Below are 27,673 nucleotides of genomic sequence, written 5' to 3'. Positions count from 1 at the left end.
GATCCTAACTAAAAGCTGGGTTTTTTTTCCCCAAGACTTCTCCTCTTGGGCGGGTCTGAACTCCAGTTTTTGACCCCCTTAAGACTGACAAAACCTCTGCTCAGCTCGTCAGCTTCTAAGCCACCACTTTTCAAGTCAGCTTCTCTGCTTCTAAGCCACCCCTTTTCAAGTCAGCTTCTCTGCTTCTAAGCCACCCCTTTCTTACCTGCCTAAGCCTCAAGAGGAAAAGCAGCATCCACATGTCAGGCTTACCTTCTGCTTCTCTTCTCTCCATGAGCCTGGACTTCAAGTCCTTGATGCCTTGGTAGCTCTTCGTTGACTTCCGAAACTTTTCTTTAAGAACACATATTTTATCTGCCTTTTCTACTTGTTCCTGACAGAAGGTTGGCCTGACACCAGCTAACCCACTGTCACTGGAACTGGAAGTCTTACACCTACTTCTTTTTCACATTTTGTTTAGGCTTGGTTAGTCCTCCGCGCAAGAGTTGGTCATAACCACTTAGCCCACCCTTGCTAGAAGAACAACACTCATACATTTTACCTTAAAATGTTTATGTATTGTTTATTACTAATGCTTTGACATAGGGCAGTCCTTTTCTTGGAGTAAATGTTCACTGATTAGGGTTCACCTGGTCTTGCATACATCACACCCATAATACAGTCTTTATAGGGTCTAGTTTCCATTTCCCACCCTAATCATTTACAACTATCTCACCCATGCTTAAGTCGACAACCATTAGTTTTAGCAATTCATTTTTACCCAGCTTTTCCAAAGTGTTCAACGTGGTTTTCATAGAAATAACAAGTCTTCCTTTTTACACATATTTCATCAGTTTAATTAAATTACATGTTTAATGAAATGTTTAAGTGTTTGAAGTTTAAATGTTTAATAAATTACATGTTTAATTAAATTACGTGATTACAAAAAGTACAACTGGAATATATAGGTTTAAGAACAAACACAACTAACCCTTTGTAAGCACTGAACTCAGTTAGTGGGAGCAGATTCTTACTAGCAGCATGGGTCTGGCAAACCATGAGCAAAGGTGAGAATGTTTTGTAGAGGAAATGGAAAGTGCCAATTAGTATGTTCAGTGAGTTAAGTGGATGCTCTGTTAAGAGGCCTTTTAGAGGTAAGGCTGGGATAGCAACAGCATATGGGAGAAGTGGAGGAGGAGCCTCGAGGATATAAAGTTCTTAGAACAGTGCTTGGCACATAAGCACTTAATAAGGTTATGCTACGTGATTATTCTCATCATTGTCTGGGAGAGCTGGAAAAAATAGGAAGGAACTCAGATCTGACACCTGCCCTTGTAGCCCAGCCACTGTTTCAAGCTGAAGCTCTTCTGAAAAGACCTCTTGTATGATACACAAACTATGGCACACCCAGACAGTGGAATAATCAGCAATAAAATGGGATGAACTATAGATACGCACAGCAATTTGGATGAATCTCAGGACAATACACTGAAACGAACGAGGCCAGTCTCAAAGGCTGCACACTATATGATTCATTTATATGATAGTCTATCAAAGGCAAAACCACAGTACAGCGGTGGAGAACGGATCAGTGGTTGCCGGGGGTTAGGAGATGGGAGAGGATGTGACTACAGTGGGAGAGAGCACAAGGGATTTGGGGGGGGGGGGGGGTTGTTCCGCATCCTGGTTTTGGTGTTGGTTATTAAAATCTATACATGTGTTAAAATTCATAGATCTGTATACCAAAGACAACCAAATTCACTGTATGTTAATTACTATAAAACTAAAACTTTAACTAGTACTGTGGAGAGCATCCTAGTGTCTAGGCATCCAAGCTGGCCTGGCCCCAAGTGCGGCCTGACTGGCTCTATGTCCAAACAGCGTATCTGCTCCCAGGCTTTGTCCCCTACCTGGGCCCTTGTCATTCACTGGCTTTTTTCTTCCTTGTGTTAGATTGGAGCTGGAGGCAGCATCACTGGGCTGAAGTTTAACCCTCTCAATACCAACCAGTTTTTCACCTCCTCAATGGAGGGAACCACTAGGCTGCAAGACTTTAAAGGCAACACTCTCCGAGTTTTTGCCACCTCAGACACCTGCAAGTGAGTAGTTTAACTAGGAGGGAAAAGGGCTTCTAGGCTCTCGGTGTAGTTCTGGTGAAAGCATCAGATCCCATTTCTTTTACCCAAACCCGGCACAGGGAGGAAAAGAAAGGTGTTAGCGCCTTCCCACCTTCCCCTCCCTTCCTCAGGCTCTGTCTTTAGCTGCTCTCCCCCGGGGCCTGGTGTGGCACTACCTCCGGGAGGGGTTCTGGAGCCTGCCTCAGCTTCTCTCAGAGAGGGAAGGGCTTCAGCTCTTCTGTCAGTCCTTCCCATATGAGACTAGACCTTGATTCTCACTAGACAAGTCAGCATGGCATTGGCCTAGAAAGCCACTTAAAGTCTAGAGAAGGAGCTCAGAACTTAAGATTCCATTCCCTATGTTCACTGGGTTGCAATGACCTGACCATTTCCTTGATGGAAGCTTAAATGGACAGAATCATGCCCATAGAGAAAGTGGCTGGAGAAACAAAATGCATGTCACTTTGATTTTGAGCCAGAGATACTGGCTCAAAACTCTGCTCCCTAAGCAATTGAGAGTGTGGGGGTCTAACTAGCACTGGACCTTATTCTGGGCTGCCCCACAGGGGTAAGAAATACGCAAGCAATAGGACAGGTGACAGGATGGATTCAGCTCCATCTTATTCTTCCACAGGAAGCCCTCCCTATGAAAGATATTTACACGGGATGCAAAAGGCAGTGTAGCAAGGATTAGAGGGGAAAAAAATGTGAATCTGAGCTCTCCTGGCCGGCTCTCAGGATCCCTGAAGCACCCCCCACTCCCCCATCTCTTCATCCTCAGGTAGTCTCAGGACAAAAGAGCAAGATGCAGCTTCTGGGTTGTGTACGCGTTTCCCCCTAAATGCTCAGAAGGGGGCAGAAGTTCCTTACAGGCCAACTGTGTGGCGTGGAGGATGGAGAGTAAAGGGAGAAAGCTATAAATGAGTCCTCCTCAGAACCCAGGGCTGTAGTGGGCAAGCCAGCCTGGGGACCCGCCTTATGGCTCTGGCTTTGTCCGCTTCAGGGACTCTTACTAGCTGAGGATCCTGAGCCCAGCAGTAACTGGACAAGTTTCCGAGCCCCACCACCCCCATACCCTCTATCTAGACGGTAGACAAATCTGAGTGTTCCTCACTGGGAGCCCATGGCAGGTTATTCATTGATTCAACAAATATTTATTGACAGTCTACTATATGTCTGACATGAGCTTCAACAGTGAATAAATGGAATTTGACTCTGTACCCAAGAATCTTACAGCACGGTCTCTCCCTCCAGCATCTGGTTTTGCAGCCTGGATGTGTCTGTCAAAAGCCGAGTGGTGGTCACAGGAGACAATGTGGGGCATGTGATCCTGCTGAACATGGATGGCAGGGAGGTGCGTTCCCTGAAGCCAGGTCCTCCCCCTCCCTCCCTGAACCCCATCCTCGGTTCTGTGTCCCCTCCTGAACCAAGCTCTTCTCTGCAGCTTTGGAATCTGAGAATGCACAAAAAGAAAGTGACCCATGTGGCCCTGAACCCATGCTGTGATTGGTTCCTGGCCACAGCCTCCGTAGATCAAACAGTGAAAATCTGGGACCTGCGCCAGGTTAGAGGGAAATCCAGCTTCCTCTACTCACTGCCACACAGGCATCCTGTCAACGCAGGTGTGATATACCAGATCTCGTCCTTCCTGCAGACCCTGCTGACCCGACCGCTTCTGGGCTTTTCCCTCAAAGTGTAGAAGCTACTGGGCCAAACCTTTACCCCTGAAAGCATCGGCCAAGCTGTCTTGGGACCTTTCTGGCTGTAGCTTCCCCCATCAGCTGCTGAGTTTGTGGGATGTTTTTGTTTGCAGCCCAGATTCACCTCCCTTCCACCCCTGTCTATTGAGGAGTGGGAGGGAGGGTGCCCCTGCAAGAGGCCTGTGACGGTCAGGACAACAGGGGGCCTGTGGTTCCTCGAGCTCAGGGGCTTTTCACTTTGCCAGCTCATTTCAGTCCCGATGGAGCCCAGCTCCTGACCACTGACCAGAAGAGTGAGATCCGGGTTTACTCCGCCTCTCAGTGGGACTGCCCCCCACACCTGATCCCGCACCCTCACCGCCACTTTCAGCACCTGACACCCATCAAGGTAAGTGAGGAGGGGACGGGAGCTGTGATCACAGGACGGGTCAAGTCTATCCAGGGAGGGGAGAAGGGGGCAGAAATGAAAGCCTTTAAGCCCAGATCTCTTTCTGCCCTGAGACAAAGCGTCTCTTATTCTCTGGCTCTCTGCTCTGTTTGTCCCAACTCTGTGATCCCATTTTGCTGAGTTTTCTTCATGTCTCTTTAACAAGCTTGTTTTCCTGCATTGTTCCCACACCCAGATCTCCTCACCGCGAGCACTTTCTAAGACCCTGGCCTCTGTTCTGTCCTCCGCTTCAGTTAACCACATGCAGCTGACCTTAGCCCTCGATAGCAGGTTCTCTAGCCGCAGTCCCCAAGGCTTAGTCTTCACGTCTTGTGATTCCTTCCTGCCCACGCCCCTAGGCAGTCTGAAGTCTGCCATTATCCTGTTCTATGAGTGTGTATTCTTTTCTAGAACCACAGCCCCCCTTCAGACCTCCAGGTCTCATGCCTATACTTCTTTGGTCAGTATAGCATAGTTCAGGCAGGCAGACCCCCTGTGGGGTAGAATCCTTGAGCAAATTGCTTACATTTTGGATCCCAATTTCCTCATCTATAAAGAGAATAATAGTATCTGACCAACAGGGTTGCTGTGAGGATGAAGCAGTATACTAAAAGAACATGGCACCTTGCTTAGCACCTAGTAAGTACCCAGTAAACAGTGATTTAGCATTAGAGTGGCCCCCACGTACCTCAGGTCAAATCCAAGGTCTCAGTAACATCAGGGTCCTGCACCAGTTGGCGTTCCCACTGATCCTTCTGTCCTCATCTCCCACTTTGTATCCAGCCTGGCCAACTGACAGCATCCCACATGTGACTTGAAGACTTATGGCCAAGCCATTGCCTGTTCTTTCTTCCTGCTGATCATGTCTTTTCTCCTTCAAAACTTCCTTGCAAAGCTTTCTTTGGGAAAATCCCAGTCAGTCCCATCATTCCAGTAACTGCAGGATTTGTACTGAGCAGGGTGGTCTGGGGAACACAGATGTCCAACCCCCTTTTCAGCCACTAGCCATTTTCTATTCAACTCATCATTCACGTTGATAGAGGGAGAATAGTGGGATTACTTCAAAACTTATGTCCTGTTTGGTTTTGGTTATCAGATGCTTTTCAATTTGTTGTAGGCTTACCTCTTTGGTAATGGCTCGGGCTGATGTTAATTAAAACATTTATCACTTGGTATGATCCCAGGAAATACAAAGGAGAGAGAAGGCCTGAAGGTATTCTGAAGGTCAGGGAGGCCAGCTGGGGATTTTAAATTTGCAGTGGTAGATGAACATGCACTTGAAAATTACTCCTGTAATTTCATGTAGGTCTTATCACCATTATTAACTTGGCAGTTGTATTAACATCGTTGTTAGTGGCAAAGACACTTCTGATGGCCCTCTTGACTGTTCCGCATTTACTCTTGTGACCAGTCTCTCCATCTCCTAGGCAACCTGGCATCCTCGGTACAACCTCATTGTTGTGGGCCGATACCCAGATCCTAATTTCAAAAGTTGTACCCCCCATGAATTAAGGACGATCGATGTGTTTGATGGAAGCTCAGGAAAGATGATGTATCAGCTGTATGACCCAGAATCTTCTGGTATCATGTCGGTGAGGCTTGGGCCCTCAAATCATGGGAGGAAGCAGGGATTCAGCCTACCTTATTGACCAAAAATGACCAGAAACTAGTCCTCATGTGCTGTTCTCCCAATACCTTCACCCACTCCTCATGCTTATCCCCTTGTCTCTGCAGCTCAATGAGTTCAATCCCATGGGGGACACGCTGGCCTCCGTGATGGGTGAGTGTATCTCGGGCTGGTCAAGCCCACCCTAATTCCCAAGGTTCAGTACAGGCTAACCCCAGCTTTGCCCTGTCACATTCACCCCAGAGTTGTAGTCAGTAAAGAAGATAACCAGGAGACAGTGGTCTCTTCGGCCTGGGCCCTCCATCCCTTCTGCTTTGTCTTCGTCACAGCAGTGCCTGGTTGCTGTCCAGTTTCCTGGTGTCACCTTACCGAGTCCTAGGTTCCCTGGGTCAGCCCCAAATTCTCAGAGGCTGATAATGGAAGGTGCGAGTCAGACTGGTCTCACCCCTTCTAGGTTATCACATTCTCATTTGGAGCCAGGAGGAAACTGGGATGCGGAAATGAGAGACATTAATGAAGGTGGGGGCCAAGCAAGGGCTTGGAGCCACATGAGAACAAGTCCTGCGAGAAGAGGCGGCTTTGTGTTAAAGGGCCAGAGGTATCCAAGCCTTAGGGTTGGAGCAGGGGCACTGGGACCGGGAAACTGGCATGTTACTGCTCTGGACTTAGCTCCAGAAACTTCTCCAGAGTTGGCGACCCAGCTGCCCCAAGGGTCACTGCTGTATCTATCCTGGAGCCAAGCTTCTTGTCTTTCTCCTCTCTGACATGCAGTGGCAGAGTGATCAGGTAGTGGGTTTTGATTTGCGCTCACTACTGACATAGCCAATAAAACCATACCCAACTGAGCTTCTGAGTGGATCTTCCAGCACTGACCTGTTCAAAGGGCTTCTCAGGTCCCCAAAATGAAGACAAGGCATAGGAACAGCACTGAGTCCAAAATCTTCATTCTCTGTCTCAGCCCTATTCTGGGCCACAGTCAAGAGCTGTCCAGCTGCACATACCTCGGGTCCCTGGAGATCCCAGCCCAGCTGACAGGAATAGTAGTTTCATGATTCGGTACCACAGTCCACCCCCCCACCTCCCCGACTCTTTCCCAAGTACAAACATCCTTCTGACCTGCTCAACTGCAGGGCTGACAAAGATCGGAAGCATCATGTCTGACTCTAAAGGTGGCTTCAGCTGGACAAAGGAAAGCTTGGCTGGCTCTTAGGTGATCCAGTTCCTTGGTGGCCAGTGTTAGTACTAGACCCCCAATGTTGTGCAGTTTTTCCCACTAAAATAAACACTGAGAGGCAAGACTGTCCCCTGGCCATTTGCCAAGGACTCCAGACTGGAAGAGAGTGAGCAGGGCTTGATGGAGAGGCAAAGCAGATCAAGCACCAACTCCCTCAGTCTTTTTTATCCCAGGTCCTGAGTGAAACCTCAATACCTGTCTACATTTCAGGTCCTTAGGGGAGCATAGAGCAGGCAAATCCTGTTTGGAGAAAGCCAATGTCCAACACAGTACTTGGTAAACATCAGGCACATGAATGCTGAGTGAGGTGCCATGGGCCAAGCTGAGCCCCACTTGTTCATCTAGGTTGGGGTAATCAGGGGGAGGCCCAACCCAGGGTCTCCTGTCCATGGGCTGGGGAGCAGCAACGTCAGGTGCAAGGGCCCAGCCCACCTCCCCTAGGAGGCAGAGGGAAGGGGGCTGAGTGGTTGTCAGGCATGATCCTCCCCGTCTGCGATGTGGCGGTAGCCAGGGGGCTGGGCCTGCATCCGGAAGAGGACGGTGAGGAGCAGCACTATGAGAAGGAAGAGGATGGAGCCACATACAGCCAAGGCCACAATCACCTCTGAGCACCGGGTGGGGTGAGGGGGAGAGAAAGGTCACGTCAGTGTTCATTCAACACATACAAGTGCCCACCACATGCCGGGTGCTGTTCTTACAGTGAGGGTGTCACAGCTGGCCAAGACGAAGCCCGCCTTCGTGGAATTTACCTTCTAGGAGAGGAGATGCCATCCACAGGCAAATTATAGAAATGATAGGTTAGTGGCAAATGCCATAAAGAAAACAAAACAAGGTAAGGGGGAAATGAGGGAGAGAGACGTAGGTCAGTCAGGGAAGGTGTCACGGAGAAAGTGACAATTTGAACAGAGACCTGGAGTCACTGAGTGAGACATACAAAAGATCTGAGAGAAGAGTGTCCTCAGGGAGGGGGGTGGGGAGGGGATGACAGGAAGCGAATGCAGAAGGGAATCAGCTTGGCATATTCTAGAACCAGCAAGAAAGTCAGTATGGCTAGAGCAGAGTACATGAGGGGCAAGTAGGAGAAGAGGGCAGAGGACCAGACCAAGTAGGGCCTGAAAGGACATGGTCAATAACTTGGGATTTTATTCCAAATGTGATGGGAAGCCACTGGAAGATTCTAAGGAGGGTAGTGAAGGGGACTGATTTATGTTTTTAAAAAATTAACTCTGCTGTGCTGATAGACTGGTAGGGCCAAGAACAGAACCAGTGAGCAGGGAGGGTATAGCTCAGTGGTAGAGTGCATGCCTAACATGCACAAGGTCCCCACTTCAATCCCCAGTACCTCTATTAATAATAAATAAACCAATAAGTAAATTAATAATTCTACATTACAGTAATAAAAAATAAAGAAACCAAATAGATAAGAAAACCTAATTACCCCCCCCCCCCAAAACAAAAAGAGTAGACCCAGTAAGAACATTAGGAAGCTTTTCAGTAATTCAGGCAAGAGATGATGGTAGACTGGACTAGGGAGTGAGAGCTTGGGCTTTAAAGACTGGGCTGATAGGACCCGCTAGTGGATTGGGTGTGAGGTCTGAGAAAGCGTATTCAAGATAGCTCCTGGGGTTATGCTATGCACCTAGGTGCTAATGCAGCATTTACTAAGATGGGGAATCCTGGAGGAAGAGCAGATTTGGGGGAAGAGCATTTGGTTTTAGACTTCAACTGTGAGAAGCCTTAGTTGACATCCATGTAGAGACCTCAAGTCAGCAGCTGGATATGTAAGTCTGCAGCTCAGAGAAGAGGTCACGAATCTGTGAGTCATAAAAAGACAGAACTTAGCATGGAGATGGTATCTAAAGCCATAAGGCTGGATAAGCTCACCTTGGGAGTAGGCATTGATGGGGAAAGGGCCAAGAAGAGCCCTGAGCCATCCACTGGTTAGTGAGGAGGAGAAGCCAATAAGGAAGCTACCTGTGACTTAGGAGAAAAACCAGAGAAGCCAAGAAAGTGTTTAAGGAAGGAGTGACCAATTCTGTAATGCTGCTGAGAGGTAAGAGAACCTGACTAAGAATTGGTCACTGGCTTTGGTAAGAGGTCATTGGTCCTTAACAAGAGGGGCTTCCATGGAGTGGCAGGTAACACAAGATTTCCAGCACAAGTCTGAGAGACGGGGAGGTGAGGAAGCAACACCAGAGTCTAGGCAACTGTTTGAAGGAGTCTACTCTACAAGGGGAGAAAGAAGTGGAGTGGTAGCTGGAGAGAGGTGTGGGCCAAAGAGGCTTTTGTTAGGCTCTGAGATGGGACTGATCCAGCAGAGTGGAAACACTGAGCATCAGGGGTCCGTGTGGAGGTGAGAAGAGACAGACCCAGAGTGTAAGTGGAAGGCTGGCCCAGTGTGGTGGCTCGTACCAGCAAGTAAGCTGGAAGACCTGGTGGCGGGAGAATGAGACGATTTTCTCCAGGTCACTTTGTTTTCTCAGTGGTGTGAGAAGGGGTGTCCGCTGAGGGCGAGGAGTAGGTCTCAGGGTGGAAAGGTGAACAGTCTAGGGACATGAAACAAGATGACAGGAAGTGTGTCCGCTCTCTCGAGACCTGTGGGTATGAAGTGAAAGTTGTCCTGCGACACGGCTGGCAGAGAGGCAGGCAGCAGCTCACCTGTGTCTGCAGTACCGCTTGCCAGCTGGCACTCCTGCTGCCAATCCTTGGGCACGACAGGCTCCGTGAGACGAAGGAAGTCCTGTAGGGGGCAGCGGTGAGGGCAGCCAGGCAGGGTCAGTGGCCAGGGGGCCTTCTTACTCTCGTTCCGAAAGTACATCTCCACTGAGAAATTCCTGAGGGTTCATGGGAGACAAGATGGGAGCTGCTCACCAGGCCAATAACGGGGTCCTCAGGCTGCCCACAGCCACCACGTAAGGTGCCCCTCCTGAGGGCAGACTGGTAGCTCCACTCACCCATTATCTTCCTGGTACAGTTCAAATATGTGGCAGGATGCGTAGGGGGCTTGTTCACCATTGTAGACGTCCAGTGCCATTTGCAGAGCAACCAGAGTGGTGTCGTGCTGTAAGGGAGAAGGGCTCCCCATCAGCACTGCCCACGCCCAGCACTGAAGAGAGAAGAGACCTGAGAAGAGACCCAGCTCCCCGAGGGATGTTAGCAAGCTGGGGAGGGTGGGAGCTTACCGCAGAGTAGACCAGCAGCTTAGGGAGTTGGGAGGTGGTTGCCATCAGGGTCAGGTTCTTCCGTATCTGAGCCAGCAGGACTCCTGAAGGAGAAAAGTCCCCAGTGTCAGTGGCTACAGCCACTCGGTGTTCTCCTGTGGTCCTCTCACCCTCCGACAGTCCTGAGTCTGATCCCCAACACAGAGAACGCTTTAGGTTCATGGCAACCACACAGGGACTCTACAGCATCCCCTGCTGTCTGCAAACTTCCACATTTACAAAAAGAAGCAAGATAAAACAAGGTATCTATTTATAGTTCAACACAGATGGAGAAACCTGCCCATTTATTTATAAATGAGCTACAATAAGGCCCTGCCCATGTTTGAAGACTTATTCCAGCTGGGGATAAATGTCAACTTAAGACTGCTTCAGAGCACACAAGATGCTGACTCCAGGCCAGGGGAACTCTGTCATGTGCAGGCTCTGAAAACTACTGAGATGTCAGAAAGGTTTGCCAGCTGGCACGCCGTTGGGTGCTCAAATCAGGAAACTGGCCTCAGTTATTACTCTCAGCCTTCTTTCAAAGCGGCCCCCAGTGGTCCTCTGGGGATAGGTATTCATTTGAGGAGGGGGAGGGTCCCCTGACACGGGTGAAACTTAAGAATATGAATGGCAGAAATGAGACATGCAAACCTAGTTGTGGTCATACACTGACAAACGTGCTAAGCACTTGGAGAACTGACACTTTGATGACTAACAGGAGAACTAGGGGGATCTGGTCCTGAAAGAGCACAGAACATCTCAGGTAGAGAAGGAAGCACGTGAGAGGCCCAAACAGCAGATTTCTGATGCTGTAGGGTGCTGAGCAGGGGAGTGACATGCTGCTCTTGTCACTCACCCCCCTGCAGCCGGGCCTTTTCTGCCTGCTCGTAGATCCCGAAGAGGAAGCGGAAGCTGAAGTCCTTGAGCCGGCTCAGACGCTGCATGGTTTGGGGCGAGGCCCAGGGCGGCAGGACCAGACTGTGTGTTTGCTGTGTATGGCAGCGGGCAGGTTAGCTCCCCGCCGAGGCCAGAGCCTCTCCCCGGAGCAGCTCCCTTCCCCGGTGGGATGGTGCTTGTGTGTGTGTGTGAGGGGAGGGAGGGGAGAGGCACAGGAGCTAGAACCAGGAGACATGATGGACCGTGTTGAGGCTGCAGGGAACAGGAGAGGAGGCTCGGGCACAAAAAGGATGACTCAGCAGGATGGAGTCAGATACCATGAGAGCTCTGGGTGGAGAGAAGCAGGAACTGCTGACGATCAATAAACTGTTTCCCACTCTGAGGTTCTCCTTCACGCATGAGGGAAGTTCCCTTGTTTCACAAGAGGCGGCTTGCCTGGACCTCCCGTGGGAATGGTATACAAGCGCTGTGATCTACGGGCCCAGTCACCTGGGCCTGCTGAGGTGTGAGAAAAGCAGTCACACCGGGGGACCCTGAGCCAGCTCACCTCACAGAAGAGTGTGTCGTAGACATTCCAGACGGTCTCCAGGGTCAGGTCCGTAAGCCCTGTCTCGTTGGCCACCATATCCAGAAATTGCTACGAAAAACGGATCAGGGAATTGGTCCTGCTCTGGGGGAAAGGGCAGTGTGGTGACCTCCACCTCAGCCCTACTCACTGCATTCTGAATACTCTCATTCTGATACTCTGGTGTCCGCCGGGTCTCATTCTGCAGCTGCTCAAAACGGGGACATGGGCCCAAAGGGAACTTCAGCAGCTGCAGACCGAAGAGGGGACGCAGACGCAGAGAAGGAATCAGGGATCAGCGGGCCAGTGGCCAGAGCTGTCCCTCCCACCATCCCCAGGGAAGGGCTGGCCAGTCTTACCCTGTCTTCGGCAACGGGCACAGTGTGGACGGGGATAGGCTGCCAAGAGATGTTTGGGTTAAAGCGCTGCATCCCGTTGGGAGGGAAGAGTCCAGCCAGGTTGGCCTCAGCACTCATTAGGGTCCGGTCAAAGTCTGTGCTTCGCACATAAACCTGGAGAGATGACAACACGAGCCCCACCTGTGGGGACAGGGTTGGGGAGCTCTGGCCCCTCAGTGGGGCCCCAGTGGAGGACCTGTTCTTGATGGTTACCCAGCAGAATGTGAATCCACCATGCATCTGGCCCTCTCCCTCTCTCTGGCCTTCCCTGTCCCTCTTCCCAGCCAAAGTCCAAACACTCACCTGAGGATTGACTGTCCCCAGCCTGTGAAGAACTTCTTTGGGAATGGTTCTAGTTCAAATGCCCCTCCCAGTCCAAAGTGCTTAGTCAATAAGGCTCTCAGGTCTGTCGGTCTGTCTTCCTGGTTTTATAACCACACCTGTCTTCCTATCTAGGCCAGAGTCCTTGAGGGTAGAAACTATCTCCAATCACAGGCTTATAACAGGCTTAGAGACCAGGAGAGGAAATAAGATAGGAACAGAGATAATTGTGAAAAGGGAGGAAGAAGCTGAGAGGAAGGGCAAGGTCAAGATAGGGCTGGCCCTCAAGGAAACATTAACAACATCTAGAAACAAAGATCATATCTGTATGGTGTACCATTACGTTCAGTGCTAGCATAGTGCCTGGCTCACAATAGTGTGTCTTGGATGGAAAGCCTGAGTTATTTTACAGCATCAGAAACTACTCTGCCAGGCCCTTAAGTCTAAGCTCGGATGCTTGATCAGTTTCGCCTCTTCCCAAGCCAAGCAGGGGCAACTCAGCCTCTAGGGTTTTGTTCTAGACAGCCCTTGGATGTCTTGTCCTGTAGCTGTAACCAAAAATGCATGACAGGAGGCCAGAGTGCTCAGCCTCACCCTTAAGATCCCTGAGGGCAGAGGGTGAAAAGAGCAGATCCCATGCCCCTTGTCTCTCAAGCTCCCAGCCTTACCTCTTGCCGTAGGTAAGAGGTGTTGAGGAAGCCATTGTAGCGCTGTCGCAGAGCCTGGCCCAGCTCCCAGTGTTGGAGCATCCCCTCCTGTGGACAAACCCAAGGGTTAAGAGGCCCAGAAGGAAGAGATGGCTCACAAGTCCCAGAGGGCTTAGCCAATGTTGCTTTCCAAGTTTCTGGCTTGAAGTAGGAGTGGGTTAATCTTATCCCAGAAGTCATTTATTAAGTGCATGGCATGGTATACAACCATTTTGATCTGAGTACACATGAAAGTAAGGTTAAGAAATGTGGTCAGAGTCAGCACCCACAAAGGAAATAGCAGTTTGGTGAGGCCCCAAGTTCTGCAGCCTGCTCTAGAAGTCACTCATCCTGAGGGAGAGCTGGCTTCTGACCTACCTTGGTTAGCTGACCAAACCCCTGGGGCCATTTGTCTTCCTGATGGGGGTCCTTGGGATATGTCTTCACTGGGGAACGGTCTCCATGTCGGTACAGCTGAGGAAAGAAAGTGGTTACCTGCAGTTAGAAGGATGTCCTTGATGCAGACACAGGGCCCCACCTCTGCCCCATGTCGGGAGGTAAGCCTCATCTCTACCCTCTGCAAAAGACCCCAACTCAGAAGTCAGTAACTTCTTCCAGGTTCCAGAGATCCTAACTTGGCTAAGCAATGCCACTTAAGACCATAGCCAAAAAACCAAAGGTACAGATGGGAAAGGAAAAGAGAAAAACAATGCAGATGGTGGGGGAAACTGGAAAAAAATCACCAAAGGCTTCTTTAGAAGTGAGTCTTTTAACCTTTCGACTACATCCCTGTCCCAGGGCAGACTTACCCAACCTATTCCCTGACTTTGAACTCCTTACGCCCTGCGCCCAAGATACCCCAGGGCTTCACAAGAATTCCAACCCCAGGCCCCCAACCCCGCAGGTTAGTCGTCTCCTCCTAAACCAGCTCCTCCAGACCGCTGACCGCAGCAAAGCCCCGCCCCTCCTTCCCCCCGCAGGCCGGTGCCCTCCTAGCGCTGGCGAGCCCTTTGGCGACCCCATGTCTCATTACCAAGGTAACGAAGCGCAGACTCCGGGCCTGGGTAGGTGGCATCACCATCAGGTTCACTCCAAGAAGGAGCTGGAGAAGAGCCGCTCGGCTCCAGCCAAACCGTCTGCCCGCCATCACCTCTGTAGTCTATGCAGCAAAGTGGCTGGAACCCTCGGGGCAGCACTTGCAGCAGCCGCCCGGACGCACCCTTAAGGACACGCCGGAAATACGCTCGCCGCCATCTTGCTAAGGGAGGGGCAGGGGTAGTGGGAGGAGGAATCTGGGAGGGAATTCCTGTAGGAGGTTCGCTATCCGGCGGTGGCGGAGGAGCGTGGGAATGTAGCGCGACCTCGCGCGGCAGAAAGAGCCTTAAGACCTTGTATTGGTAAAGAGAACCCTGAGCTCGGGTTTGCCTCTGCCCGCGGACGCCCGGTACCAGGGTTGGTCTTGTATGGTGGCCGGGAGAGCGAGCTCCCCCTCGGGCTGGAGTGCTGCCGGGGCTAACCCAGAGCTAGAGCGGGTGCAGAACTGGGGCGAGGGGTGGTATAGGGCGCCTCTTTCCACACCTCTGCCTTTGGGTGGAATTTGAGCCTTGGCCTGGCTCTCTTCCCCGGAAGAAGCCTTGTTTGGAGTGCAGGGCACAGCGTGTAAACAGCCCTTTGGCCTCCCTGTGCCCCTGAGGTTGGTCCCAGTCTAGCCTGCTGCTCATGCCCTGAGCAAAGCTTCAGGAACCCTTTCACTTACCCTTCCAGTTCTTTTCCTGCCTTCCCATCCGTTCACTTCTAAGTTTTAGTTAATTAGAATCTCGATGACATGCCTCTTCTCCAAGGAGTTGGGTTGCTCAGACTGCAAAACCAAAGCACTGAATCCCTAGGGGAGGAATTTCAGACCAATGGGGAGATACATAGGAGTAAGGCAAGGGACATATCATAAAGTGAGAGTAGATGGGATTTCTGCAGAATCAGCGGGCCAAGAGGGCCTTGGCATTGACCATTAGGATAAAGGTGCTGCCAGCTTGGCTTTAGTGCTTTGTGATTCTGAGCTAGGAGTGACTCACAGCTCCAGGAGGTCAGATCTTGGGCCCTTGGAATGCTTTGATTCAGATCTGCCCTCTAGTAGCAAATCATCTCAGTTCACTGGAGAAATAAAACCTGATCTGAACATACTGGAGAAAGCAGGGTCATTATCTTGCCCCAGGAGTCCAGATTGAATTATTTACATACACCTCAGGATCTAAACCTTGCTTCCAGAACTGTTATGGAGGAGTGAATAGAAATTGAGAGCTGAAGGATGAGTAGTCAAATAGTTCTTAACCTTCTTATTTAGTCACAAGTCCCTTATGAATCAGATGAAAATTTAGTCCTCTCTCCTCCAGAAAAATGTCTACATACACAAACACACACAAATGGAATTTTGCATATAATCTCAAGAGGCTCATGAAGACCATCGATAGGCGTCATAAATCAGCATCTCTGATGCTCTGATCTAATCTAGCCCCCTTACTTCACAGATAAGAAAACAAACCCAGAGAGAGAAGGTGACTTGTCCAAGGTCACAGTGTAGGAAAATGGATTTGTCAACTGAAAAAAAAAAAAAAAGCACAGCCTAAAAGTTGAGAATTATGTTTTATTTGGTGGACTTTCTGAAGCCTTCAAGCCCCAGAGAAAGCCTCTCAAATAACCCTAAGGGACTATGAAAGGAGCTAGGATATATAGGAGTTTTTGCAACAAAGTCGAAGATAGAAGATAGTTGGAACATCAAAAGATTACTGTTAATTAAAGAAAAGCAGACATTTCAAGGAGTTTAGCACTTTTCTATGTATAGGAAGATGTAAGAATCTGGGCTCATTGAAATCATTCCTTTGATATGCACCTCAGCAATCTAGGGTCAGTATCCTGTGATTTCCCACCTGAGTCTCCTCAGGGTATATCTTCGAGGTGGCTGCAGTGGCTGATGGCTTGATGGTGGGCATCCTGTTTCCATCCTGAGTTCCCTCAGGACTCACCGTTGGGGGTGGCTGCAATGTGGTGGCTTGATGGCTGCAACACCCTTTGTTTACTGATATGGAGGCAACATTTTTCATTCACAGATTGAAACTCAAGTTTTCTGATTTGCAGTCAAATAGTCCTTATAATGGGCTGTTACTCACAGGCTACTCAAACTGCATTGCTATCAGCAGCCCCAAAATATTTTAAATAAAGAGATTTGTAGTAAAGGAAAACTTCTTACATTGGTGGGTTGAGTGGGGCATGGCTAATTGGCAAAATTCTGCATATTAGTGGGAATTTTTTAGTGTTTTATTTTAATATTCCCCTTACTCTCCTTGCAAACTAGCCAGACCATTGTCATTTCAGAATGTAAACCTCGGGTTCTCTAAATTTTGGCAAGTAGAACAAAATCCCTCAAATTCATCTTTTGCCTTTCTTCCCACTTGCTCAAGTATGTCTATATTCTTTGTGCCTCCAAGTATCCCATGTAGAGGGGAATTGATGGAGAAGATATTATTTCAGTTTTTTATAGTGAGAAACAAGCCCAGGAATGGTGAGGATTACACCACACATGGTAGAGCCAAGAGCTGATTTCTTGACCCCCAGTTTCTGCATATTTTCGACCAGATAATTCTGTCTCCACACTTTGGAGACAGAACTAACTACAAATGCAAAAAGAATAGACATGTAGATGGATGGATGGATAGATAGATGGATGGATACATGGGCCTACCTCAGAATAAATAAATCAGAATCTTTGAAAATGAGGCCAAGTTTGGGAATCACTGCTCTACCCTGTGTTGGCAGAAGTGAACCTAAATCCAGGTGAGTTAACTATTTTTCCCATCTGAGGAGGCAGTTCTGTGTAATGGAGAGAGGTGGGTTTTTTTTTTGTTTTGAGTTTGAGCTTTCAAACCAGCTATGCTTGAATTCAAATTTGATATTTGCCTACTTGGTAGTAACCATCTCTTAGGGTTATATATAAGGAGAAATACAATAATACATGTAAATATAAATGTATGTAGTAGGGCCTAATAAATGTTACTTCTTTCCTTTTTGCCATCTATATCATCTCTGACCTCATAGGCCTGGGAAGCAGAAATCCCTGGGTTCTTCTCTATCTTGTGACTGGGAGGTTGGGCAGAAGTCACTTGAGTGGCCTGCAAGATGACCCCCATATTTTGTACCTTTCCAGGATGGTGAAGGAGGGAGCAAGAAGCAGTTGCCTAAGCCCATCCCTGCAAACCACATCTTGTGGCCTGCCTCATGGGAGTGCTCTGGGGGGAGTTACCCAATAGTGTGCAGGACTGTGGGCTAGTAAATGCTCCTATTTTTGCTTCAAGATTCCCCTTGTGGCAAGAAAAAGCCTCTGGAGGTTCTGGAAGTCAGAAATGTGACCTGAAAGGTCCTCAAATGTGGATGTTGCCTCCTCTCGGGGCCAAGAAAACCTAGGAAAGGCCCCCCGGGACTCGGAGGCTTTGGACCTAACACTCCTGTAGGCTGGTGGGACTGTGCCGTGGGCGGGGTCTGGCAAAGTGAGACGTGTGATTCCTACTGCAGATCCCCTGACTACTTGCCCTGGCTTGGGATAGAATTCCTGGGGATTAGTCTCCAGAACCTCTGTGGAGATACTGCCAGTAGGTTTTGGTCTTGCCCCATTTTGTTCTCCCTTCCCCTCTTCATGGGGAGGAGGCTCCTGAACCCCTGTAACCTGAAGGGGTAGCTCCAGCAGTAAAGCACTGCTAATGCTTCCTTCTCCTTTATTTACGAGCAGGCTGGGGCTGACTCCCTGGCGTGGGGGAGATGGCGCCCTGACCTGCTTGGTCAGCAGCTGGCTCTAGCCTGGGTCATAGGGCTCCACATGTAGCTTGTATGTGGTCCTGGGCTGTGGGGAGACTAGACTATCAGGAGAGGGAGTTGAGAATCAAAAGTGAATAAGAGGCTTCTCCTAACTCCCAGAAGATAGGTCATCAGACCCTAGGCCAATGTTCCATCCCACGTTCCTTGTACCCTAGAGTATCAGTGACATCGCCCTGCTGACTCTGCCTCTATGCTGGAGCTTCTGGGAATGGGGAAAGGTGGAGGAGGAAGCTGGATCAATGATGTGGGTACTGGGACAGAACAGTTCCAGTTTTGCAGGGGCTAGAGTCCCTGGTTTCTACTTTCCCAGGACAGCTGGGGCCTTGTGAAAATTGGAGAAAGAACACAAGTAAGATGAATGGAGAGCCTTGTGCTCATGACTCAGAGATGCCCAGACCAGGGTGGGGGCCTTGTCAGGGGACAACCTTGTGATGAGAGGGAACAAGAGCAAAAACTGGAGGCAGAACTTTGAGATGGGGGGGTGTCAGAGGGGCTTTTCTGAAATGTGAAAATGAATACATGGGCAGATTTTGCAACACCACCCAGCCTGCTGTCTTCTCAAGTCTCTGCTCCCCAACCCCCTACACATTCCCCCTGCCCCACCCTGTGCTTCCTCCCATCTTTCACCAAGCTCCTTTCTATTTCTGCTTTCCCAGCCTTCTATCCTGTCCACCCCACCCCATCCACTCTTTCCTTGTTCCCTCTCTTTTCCTCTTCCCTGGTGCCCTGTTCATCTCTGTTTCGATCCCTCTGGCTGCCTGCCCTGGCCCCCTGTCCTTCTGTGCTTTAATGTGGGACCCATGGGAACTGGAGTTCACAGCAAAACAGGAAGAGCCTGTGAGCAGGAAACTGGGAGTGGGGCAGGGTGGGGGAACAACCAGCAGTAACCTCAGCTCCTTGCCTCCCACATCTGGACTGAAGCATCCCCAGGGCTCTCTGCCTCTCCCACTGCAGCCCACTAGCCCTGGCTTCTTCCATCTCAGCACTTCACTGGTCCAGAAGACCTGAGAGGCAACAAGACAGGAATATCCTGGACTCTGACACAGGAGAAAGAAAGAGCACAGGGACTTGAGTGAGGACATCTGGATTCTGATCCCAGCTTTGTCACTAATTATGTGTGGTCTTGGAAGAGGCTCTCCCACGAGCTCAGTGTTATTGTACCTTCCCTCCCTCCCTCCCTCCTGGGGCTGCTCTGAGGACCAGAAAAGATGGTGAAGGGTTTGTATATGGAAGCAAGCACTGGAAGGTTAACAATGTACAGATTCAAGGTGCTGGATACCCATAGCTAAAAGGATTGGGAGGTTAATTATTGCTATAATTTCTTGTACTCTTACTATGTGCCATACATTGTGCTCTGATATATTGTTTAATTCTTAAGACAACCTTATGTGGCAAAAAACATTATTATCCCCATTTTAAAGATAGGAAAACAGGTTCAGAGACATTAAGTAACTTGCCTAATCAAGATCATACAGCAAATAAGAGGCAGAGGCAAAGCCAGGATTTCAACCCAAAATCTGAGCTCAGAGCCCAAACACTAAAGCAACTGTGATGCTAAGATGAAACTGACTAGAGCTAACAAGTATAGGATAGAAGAGGATCATATAATTTTTGTTTACTTATTCATTCAACAAACAGGACCACAGTACCTACTCTGTTGTCTACTCTATGCCACGGGTGATAAAATCAATAAAATGAGGTGTCTGCCTTAAGGGATGGATCTCATGTTCCAGGCAACAGAGCAGGAAGGCATGGCTATAGTCTCAGTAGATGCTGGACAGAGCCTGCCAGCACTTCTGAAGAAATCTTCCCCCGGATGAGGGAGACTGCTTACCCTCTCAGGCCCACCATCCTGGGTGTCATCCAGCCCTATGGTCTCCACACCCGACCCAGTCCCAGACCATGCATTGCTGTAGCGACTTCTTACCGGACCCTCCTCCCTTCTCTGTGGCCCCCGCAGGGTACCCACATTCAGAGACTCCCCGGAAGGCCCAGCACCTGCCTGTCTCCACCCCTGGAATTATACCAGCTTGACTGAGGCCTGGGGCTAGTGGGGAGAGTTTCTTGGCCCCTTTCCAGAGGCAGGGGAGGAGGACAAAGGCTGGGAAAGCAGACTGAGGCTCGGTGTCGCAATTCCGGGCAGTCCTGGGACCTTTGCTCCGCGAGGTGTCTGTGGAGGGGAGGGAACGACTCGAGGCTGCCGGGAGTAGGGCGGGGGTGCCCGGGAGGCATTCCTCTGTAAAAGCAGCTTAGAGCCGCCAGGGTGAGGAGAGGAAGGGGAGAGCCGCGGGAGCCGGCTGGTCTGCAGGGAAATGCGGCTGTCAGGGTTGGGGGTAGGGGCCCGGGTGGCGCTGGGCCTAAGGGGTGGCCGGCCGGCAGGGGGCGGAGTCAGCGCGGTGGGGAAGCGGTCGTGGGCGGGGGCTAGGAGGCCAGGGCTCCGGTCGGTCGGCTCCGGGCTCCTGGCCCCTCTCTTGCTCAGCTCCGGCTACCCGGCCGCCCCGAGGCCTGTGGACGAGGGACTGCACCATCCTCCTCTCCCAGCAAGGGGGCTCCAGAGACTGCCCCAGCCAGGAAGTCTAGCGGCCTGGGCACTCGGTGGGTCTGCTCCTCAGCACTGGCCTGGGGCTGTGTGTGTGTGTCTGGGGTGGGGGTGGGGGTGTCCTATGGATTTAGAAAGGGGTCTCTGGGGAGAGGGGAAGTATGATGATGGTGTTGGAAGCTCAGGTAGCTACAGCATTCTATTTAAGTCCAAGAATAACTTCTGAGGGGGTAAGGGGAAAGAAGTTCTGTATGTGATTTGGGGTGATTCCCGGAGGCAAGAGTTCTGTCCTGGGACCCTGGAAAGTGGCAGGAGTGAGGTTGTCTAACAACGGGCACGTTTCACTTGGTGGAGGGAGCCTCGGTCACATGTTCTGGTTCTGCCCAATTTTGGCTGTTCCCAGTGCTAGAGTGAGGGGGAAGGGGCTCTGACAGAAGCGGGGCAGATGTGGCAAACATTTCCTGACACCCTGGAGGGGACCTGGGGAGAAAAGGTGGCATGGTAGCCAAGAGCTTAGACTTTGGGGTCACAGAGACCAGAGCTGGAGTCTTGGCTCTACCACTGCCTAACTGTGTGGCCCTAGGCTATTTTCTCAATGTCTTCGAACCCCAGTTTCCTCATCTGTAAAGTGGGCTTAAGAATAGCCCTGACCTCATAGAGATATTGTGAGGAAGGCATGGAGAATCTTAGCACAGGCTGACACATACATGGCAAGTAAACGTTAGCTGCTATCTTAGTACAGATAAAAGGCAGGATTAGGAGGGGAAGGAGCCCAGTTCTGGAAGAGTATAACCTGGGTCATTCCTGCAGGACAGCCCCTTGGTAATGTCCAGGGCTCCAGGAAGAGATGTCCTTGTGGCTGGAGGCCCCTGTGCCTGATGTAACTCCTGGTAAGCTCCTTCACTCCAGCCCTCTCCCCTAAGTCCAGGCCCCAGCTCCTCTTCTCCCGCAGGAATCAGCTTCCTTTACTCGCTGCCTTCTACCCTCCCCTGGAAAGCAGTCCAGAGCTGTTCTTGGTATTGCTTGCCTCCTGCTCAGACCACCTCTGCGCTCGTTGTGGTGCCTGGTCCTTGGAGATACTGGTCTGTCCTTCTCAATCTGAGCTTGCTCCTGGGGAGACTTGGCATGTCCAATGCTTACCCAGCTTGGCTTTCAAGAGTTCTGTCTGATCTGTGGGATGGATGCACTTCAGCCCCCCAAGGGAACAAAAGTTAACATCCTCATTTAAGGTACTGAGGTACAGGGCACTACAAGTGACTAGCTCTAGAGCCCACTCAAACCTTAGGGTCCCAGAGCCGGAGCCAACATTTTGCTGCCCTCTACGGGTGGAGATAAGTTTGCAGTTTCCCAGGAGAAGGTTGGAGAAAGAACCGGGACCTGAGACCCACCTTGTGTCTCTCTTTCGGGGTTCAGACTCTGCAGCAGAGCTGTGGGAGCCAGGTGCACAAGATGCAAGCAGCCAGCCTCTGGGAGGCAGCAACTGCATCATCAGTGAGGAAGCCAGCATGCCCCAATCTTCTGGGGGCGCTTCGAGGGTGGGGCTGGAGGCGACAGAGCCCACAGCACTGCTTCCTGGGGTGGAGGCCCCTCCAGAGGCCACAGGTGAGGAGTTGTTGGATTTGGAGGAGGTAGGGGCCCCTGGATCTGGGAGGGGTACCTTCAGGGCTCTTTACCGTATAAGATCATGATTCAGTCCAAAGGCTTTGGAGTCAACTAGACCTAAGTGATCTCAGTGTAAATTTTGTTTCTATCTTAGGCCTTTCTGAGCTTCAGTTTCCTTATTTGCAAAATGGAAATAATAAGAGTACCTATCTCTTAAGGTTGTCGTAAGATCAGTGCATATAAACACAGTACCTAGGACATAATAGTACTTGGCATGAGAGAACTACTTTCTTAGAATAGAGACTAGACTGCGCATAATGAAGTGAATGAAGGTCACTGCGTGCTCAGGGCAGTGGCCAAGTGGGCACCAAGCTTTTTCCCTGAAGAAGAACATGAAGGCTCTTCCCTGTATCCAGAGCTCCGTCCACAAAAGCGGAAAAAGGGGCCAGCCCCCAAAATGCTGGGGAACGAGCTGTGCAGTGTATGTGGGGACAAGGCCTCTGGCTTCCATTACAACGTGCTGAGCTGCGAGGGCTGCAAGGGATTCTTCCGCCGCAGCGTCATCAAAGGGGCACGCTACGTCTGCCACAGCGGGGGCCACTGCCCCATGGACACCTATATGCGTCGAAAGTGCCAGGAGTGCCGCCTTCGCAAATGCCGCCAGGCTGGCATGCGGGAGGAGTGTGAGTGTCTGGGGGCCAGAGCAGGAGTGGGGGTGCTTTAGGCTGATGGGAAAGAGAGGATGTGGGGGTGCCAGGGTCTGAGGGCAGACAGGCAGCTGAGCCTGTGGGGCCTTCCTCCACAGCTCATAAGTGAGGATTAAAATCTCTTTCTTGTCTTTACCCAATACTCTCTGCTTTTCTGGAACCTCAAACCATCCCTCTGCCCCATCCCTGCTTCCTGTCTCCCCCTCCCCTCCTCACATCTGGCTCTGTCCTTAGGCGTCCTGTCAGAAGAACAGATCCGATTGAAGAAACTGAAGCGGCAAGAGGAGGAACAGGCTCAGGCCACATCCGTGCCCCCGAGGGCTTCCTCACCTCCCCAAGTCCTGCCCCAGCTCAGCCCAGAGCAGCTGGGCATGATTGAGAAGCTGGTGGCTGCTCAGCAGCAGTGTAACAGACGCTCCTTTTCTGATCAGCTTCGAGTCACGGTACAGGAGGGACCTGGGGAAAGGTAGCTGTGCCATAAGCAAGTCGGTTTCTTTATATCTGGCTCAGAGTGGTTTGTTTTTTCTCTCCCTGCCATTCTGGGTAGCCTTGGCCCATGGCACCAGATCCCCAGAGCCGGGAGGCCCGTCAGCAACGCTTTGCCCACTTCACTGAGCTGGCCATCGTCTCTGTGCAGGAGATTGTTGATTTTGCCAAACAGTTGCCGGGCTTCCTGCAGCTCAGCCGGGAGGACCAGATCGCCCTCCTGAAGACCTCTGCAATTGAGGTGGCTGGCATGGCCGAGGGTGAAGGGAGGATCAGAGCGGGCTGTCTGGTCTGTGGGAGGGGCCTTTAGACAAACAGCTGGGAAACCACATCCATTGGGAAGCAGGGATGAGGGGCTTGACCTTTCCTTGAAGGTGCCAGGCCAAGAGTAGCCTGCCAAGTCCTTTTTTGAGGTCTGCTACTTGTATGCAGGTTATGCTTCTGGAGACATCTCGGAGGTACAACCCTGGGAGTGAGAGTATTACCTTCCTCAAGGATTTCAGTTATAACCGAGAAGACTTTGCTAAAGCAGGTGAGAACTGAGATCACAAAGGTATTGGGTCAGATGAACAAGATGCTTTTTGTCATGGGGCCGATAGTGACTACAGAGCTATAGGCCCAGGGTTTGAGTGGCTGTAAAGGGAAGGCTCCACTGTGTTCACAAGACAGAGAGTTGAAGTCCTGAAAGGCCTGCCTCCCTTAACTGCCCCCAATGCCTCTGTTGCATTAGGCGAGTGGTTCTCAAACTATTCCCAGGAACCTGATGTGGGGGCAGTTTCCATGAAAGTGCCCCCTTAGGAGAAATAAAGAGGCACAGGCATGTCCTTCATCTTAACTTTAGCTAAACAAGAAGCTCCATTTAAATCTGTATTGTATATTGTGCTTTTGCATTACATTTTGCTTGAGGGAAAGATTTTACAACTAGGGGAAAAAAAAAAAAGCTTGAAAACCTCACCAAGCCTTTCAGCAATCAGTGATGAAAAATCTTTCTCAGATATGCATGTTCTTTAAGGATCAGGTGGACTGATTTCCTCCTTTTCTTTTCTTTCTTTCTTTTTTTTTTTTTTTTTTTTTTTACAATGTATCAGTTTCTAGTGTACACCATAATGTTTCAGTCATCCATATACATACATATATTCATTTTCATATTCTTTTTCATTATAGGATACTATAAGATATTGAATACAGTTCCCTGTGCTATATAGTAGAAACTTGTTTATCTATTTTATATATAGTAGTTAGTATCTGCATGATTTCCTCCTTTTTAATTGCTCTTTCTGAGGAGCCATGGAATTGGAGTTAAACATGGTAGACATGTCCAGATGCGGCAGTTTTAGGATAAGAGTGAACACTTCTATCCCCATCCTGGACCTGGAGTACTTTCCCCAGGAAGTAGTTCACAATGCTGTTCTCTATCTGATACTTGCTTGCAGGCTAAGCAGTGTTGGTTTCCTTGTATTCGATTACTAGTGATGTTTGAGTTATGGGAGCACGGCTGGGAAAGGATGGAAGGCTGAAGGTGTTTTGGAGGGTCATGGCTGAGGCTGAACGAGAGACTGAGAGATTTAACACCTGAGTGAGTGGGTCTGTAAAATATGGCTGATGCTGACTCCATTCTCAGGTTTGGAGAATCCTGGTCTCCAGGGCAGAGCTCACAAAGGTTTCCAGTGACTCAGGCCAGCTCTTGTCCTATCACAGGCCACCCAGTGAGCTTTCTAGGTAGGTCTCCCTTAGCTATAGGGCACATCAGGGCTGTGTTAGCACCTCTTGCCTTCTGTAGGGCCAGGTGTACTGCCTGAATGTATAGGCACATAATAGGAATGATGTGATGAATTTTTCCAGCTTTAAAAGCCCAGTCCTGCCCCCTTTCTCTACCCAACCGCCTCTTCTCCAGATGGTTAATATCCCAGTCCTTCTTAACCGCAGCCTTCTCCTTCATAACATCCTCCTTTCTGCATCCTTCCCTGTTCTCACATCGGCTTGTTCCTTCAGCACTTGAGGACTTGTGCCATCTGAATCTGTACCTTTTTATAGATTCAATTATATCAGTGGTTTTTATGTCATCACATATGTCTTTCATTTTCATTTTGTCAGTAGGGTCTTGGGGAGAAGGGACAGAGGTGCTTTTTGGTCAGGGCTCCCTCCTGCTCTTCATCCACTACCATATGCTACATGTGTGGATGACTCACGGTGTGAACTGATGGCACTGGAGGCGTTCACAGCAAGCAGGAGCAGACCCTCGCAGGCGGCGCAACTCTAGAACCTGCTCGTCCTCTCTGTACAAGGGTCTGTTCAACACAATTCAAGGCTCAATACTTCACCAAGAAATGCTTTCTAAATGGGGCTTGTTCAGTAAATAGATCAACATACACTTGATAAACATTGGGGTGAAAGTACAGGAAGTGACTAATCAAGAAGTCTCGAATGGAAAAGTTAGCAGATGGTTGCTAAAAGAAGTCTGAGAAAGCCGAGGGGACAGTGTGGGGCGGGGAGACTTTGACAGTGCCTATGGGAAAGCTGTTCTTTAGATGTCACCACTTCAGGTCGTGGTTTATTGAACTTCAGCCTCCTCAGTGAGAAGGCTGGTTCTATTTTTTTTAATGTATTATTTATTTAACAAACACTTACATGTTAGTCACTATATGTGCCACTTATTAGTCTAAGGACCCATTATGAGGTAGGTACTATTATTATCTCCATCCTAGAGATGGGAAAACCAAGGCCCAGAGAGCTTAAATAACTTACCCAAGGTCACACAGCCTAGTAAATGGTAGAGCCATGACTCAAACCCAGGGAGTCCAATGTCAGCATCCACACCCTCAACCACATTGCTCTGTTTCCCCTGTGATGTGAAACATGAAATGTATCATTAGTATTCAAACAAGTAAGGCCAATTGCCAGTGAAGAAGTCTTTTTATAAACAAATATAAGGGTTGCCTCTATTTCTAGTAATGTGAGGCTTTCAAGAATCCTAATAAGAATTCTAACAGAATTATTATTTATTTAATTCAGGACCTCCTATATGCTGGGCACAGGGGAAAGTGCTCCGTATGCTTTATCATTTAACCATCACAACAGTTTTTTTTTTAAATTGAAGTATAGTCAGTTTACAATGTGTCAATTTCTGGTGTACAGCTTAATGTTTCAGTCATACATATACATGCACATATTCGTTTTTATATTTTTCATTATAGGTTACTACATGATATTGAACATAGATAGCTCCCTGTACACAGCAGTTTAATAAGTTCAGATATGATTCCCGTCTCACAGATGAGGCTTAGAGAGGTTAACAAACTTGCTCAAGGTTACACAGCAGAGCTCGGAGACTTCTTACTGAGTTCCTGGTAGTTTCCTAAATTGAGCAAAGCTGCCCATGCCACACACTCCAGCCTCTCTTCCTCCCTCCCTAGGGCTGCAGGTGGAGTTCATCAACCCCATCTTTGAGTTCTCCAGAGCCATGAATGAGCTGCAGCTAAATGATGCTGAGTTTGCCTTGCTCATTGCCATCAGCATCTTCTCTGCAGGTGAGGAAGAGGGGCAAGAGGGAAAATTGAGCAAGAGACTTGCATCAAAGAGGGCTGTAGGCCTCATCAGGCAGGAATCATGGGGGTGGAGGCCCTTGCTGTGCTACTTTGGGATGGGAGAGGTTGGGTAGGGCATGTCCCTATTTTGTGGTTGTGATTTGGGGTATGGAAGTAAGACCCTGGCCAGACCTGCTACTCAACTTTGTTGGTGACCTATAGACCGGCCCAACGTGCAGGACCAGCTCCAGGTAGAGAGGCTGCAACACACATATGTGGAGGCCCTGCATGCCTACGTCTCCATCCACCACCCCCATGTGAGTCTCCCCACCATTCCCCTTTTCCTGCTCTCATAGGCTTATCCCCTGACATTCCTACTTGCCCTTCAAGAATCCCTCCCTGACTACATTGTGCACAGACAATTCTCTGCCTCTCCTACAACTCCCCTACCATTGCCCCTCTTCCCTGGGGAGAGACAAAGGCTGTACTTGTCTTCTTTCCCAGGACCGACTGATGTTCCCACGGATGCTAATGAAACTAGTGAGCCTCCGGACACTGAGCAGCGTCCACTCAGAGCAAGTGTTTGCACTGCGCCTGCAGGACAAAAAGCTTCCCCCACTCCTCTCTGAGATCTGGGATGTGCATGAATGACTGTTCTTCCCCTGTATCTTCTGTTTTCTGGGCTGGATGGCTGAGGACTAGTGGCTGCCTCCTAGAGGTGGAGCCAACTGAGAAGGGCAAACATTCCTGAGGGCTGGGCAAAGGAGATCCTCACGTGGCATTAAAGGAGAGTCAAAGGGT

General features: G+C 49.8%; 3 protein-coding genes across 18 annotated transcripts in view; 2 read left to right on the top strand and 1 right to left on the bottom strand.

Moving 5' to 3' along the window:
- Window positions 1-6,695, top strand: part of DDB2 (damage specific DNA binding protein 2) — a 20,084-nt gene extending 13,389 nt beyond the window's left edge. For 2 of the 4 annotated variants that reach the window (XM_074372078.1, XM_074372079.1), the window contains exons 4-10: window positions 1,933-2,078; window positions 3,351-3,450; window positions 3,541-3,718; window positions 4,042-4,184; window positions 5,651-5,815; window positions 5,958-6,003; window positions 6,305-6,695. In XM_074372078.1, the coding sequence (XP_074228179.1) occupies window positions 1,933-2,078; window positions 3,351-3,450; window positions 3,541-3,718; window positions 4,042-4,184; window positions 5,651-5,815; window positions 5,958-6,003; window positions 6,305-6,354 (828 nt within the window). In that variant the 3' untranslated portion in view covers window positions 6,355-6,695. Of the gene's footprint in view, window positions 1-1,932; window positions 2,079-3,350; window positions 3,719-4,041; window positions 4,185-5,650; window positions 5,816-5,957; window positions 6,004-6,304 lie in introns of all 4 variants that reach the window. The other 2 variants (XM_074372077.1, XM_010964584.3) reach the window with 1 other exon arrangement.
- On the bottom strand, window positions 543-14,519 carry ACP2 (acid phosphatase 2, lysosomal). Of its 5 annotated transcripts, XR_012509600.1 has the most exons (12): window positions 14,188-14,511; window positions 13,533-13,628; window positions 13,137-13,223; window positions 12,109-12,261; window positions 11,901-11,999; window positions 11,732-11,821; window positions 11,144-11,276; window positions 10,267-10,349; window positions 10,039-10,145; window positions 9,743-9,918; window positions 4,912-7,688; window positions 543-3,549 (listed from the first exon to the last, which is right to left on the bottom strand). XR_012509600.1 is itself a non-coding variant. In XM_074372089.1 (11 exons), exons 1-11 carry the CDS (start codon window positions 14,299-14,301, stop codon window positions 9,551-9,553), a joined length of 1,218 nt encoding a protein of 405 aa, XP_074228190.1. In that variant the 5' UTR covers window positions 14,302-14,519; the 3' UTR covers window positions 543-9,550. The 5 variants fall into 5 exon arrangements, 4 of the variants coding, with proteins under 4 accessions (XP_074228190.1, XP_074228189.1, XP_010962881.1 ...); XM_074372089.1 differs by having other exon boundaries at window positions 543-9,630; window positions 14,188-14,519; XM_074372088.1 differs by having other exon boundaries at window positions 543-7,637; window positions 14,188-14,517.
- On the top strand, window positions 14,487-27,673 carry NR1H3 (nuclear receptor subfamily 1 group H member 3). Of its 9 annotated transcripts, none has more exons than XM_010964577.3 (11): window positions 14,487-14,551; window positions 20,494-20,609; window positions 21,364-21,443; window positions 21,967-22,155; window positions 22,572-22,838; window positions 23,097-23,305; window positions 23,410-23,589; window positions 23,781-23,880; window positions 26,762-26,875; window positions 27,095-27,189; window positions 27,377-27,673. In XM_010964577.3, the coding sequence occupies exons 3-11, from the start codon at window positions 21,401-21,403 to the stop codon at window positions 27,521-27,523; spliced, it is 1,344 nt and encodes a 447-aa protein (XP_010962879.1). In that variant the 5' UTR covers window positions 14,487-14,551; window positions 20,494-20,609; window positions 21,364-21,400; the 3' UTR covers window positions 27,524-27,673. The 9 variants fall into 9 exon arrangements, with proteins under 9 accessions (XP_010962879.1, XP_045379824.1, XP_045379822.1 ...); XM_045523868.2 differs by lacking the exon at window positions 14,487-14,551 and adding an exon at window positions 20,138-20,277 and having other exon boundaries at window positions 21,369-21,443; XM_045523866.2 differs by lacking the exon at window positions 14,487-14,551 and adding an exon at window positions 20,139-20,277.

Source organism: Camelus bactrianus, chromosome 10 (assembly GCF_048773025.1).
Source record: "Camelus bactrianus isolate YW-2024 breed Bactrian camel chromosome 10, ASM4877302v1, whole genome shotgun sequence".
NCBI lineage: Eukaryota > Metazoa > Chordata > Mammalia > Artiodactyla > Camelidae > Camelus > Camelus bactrianus.
Note: the sequence above shows the minus strand (reverse complement) of the source record. Positions and strands in the feature narration are given on the sequence as shown.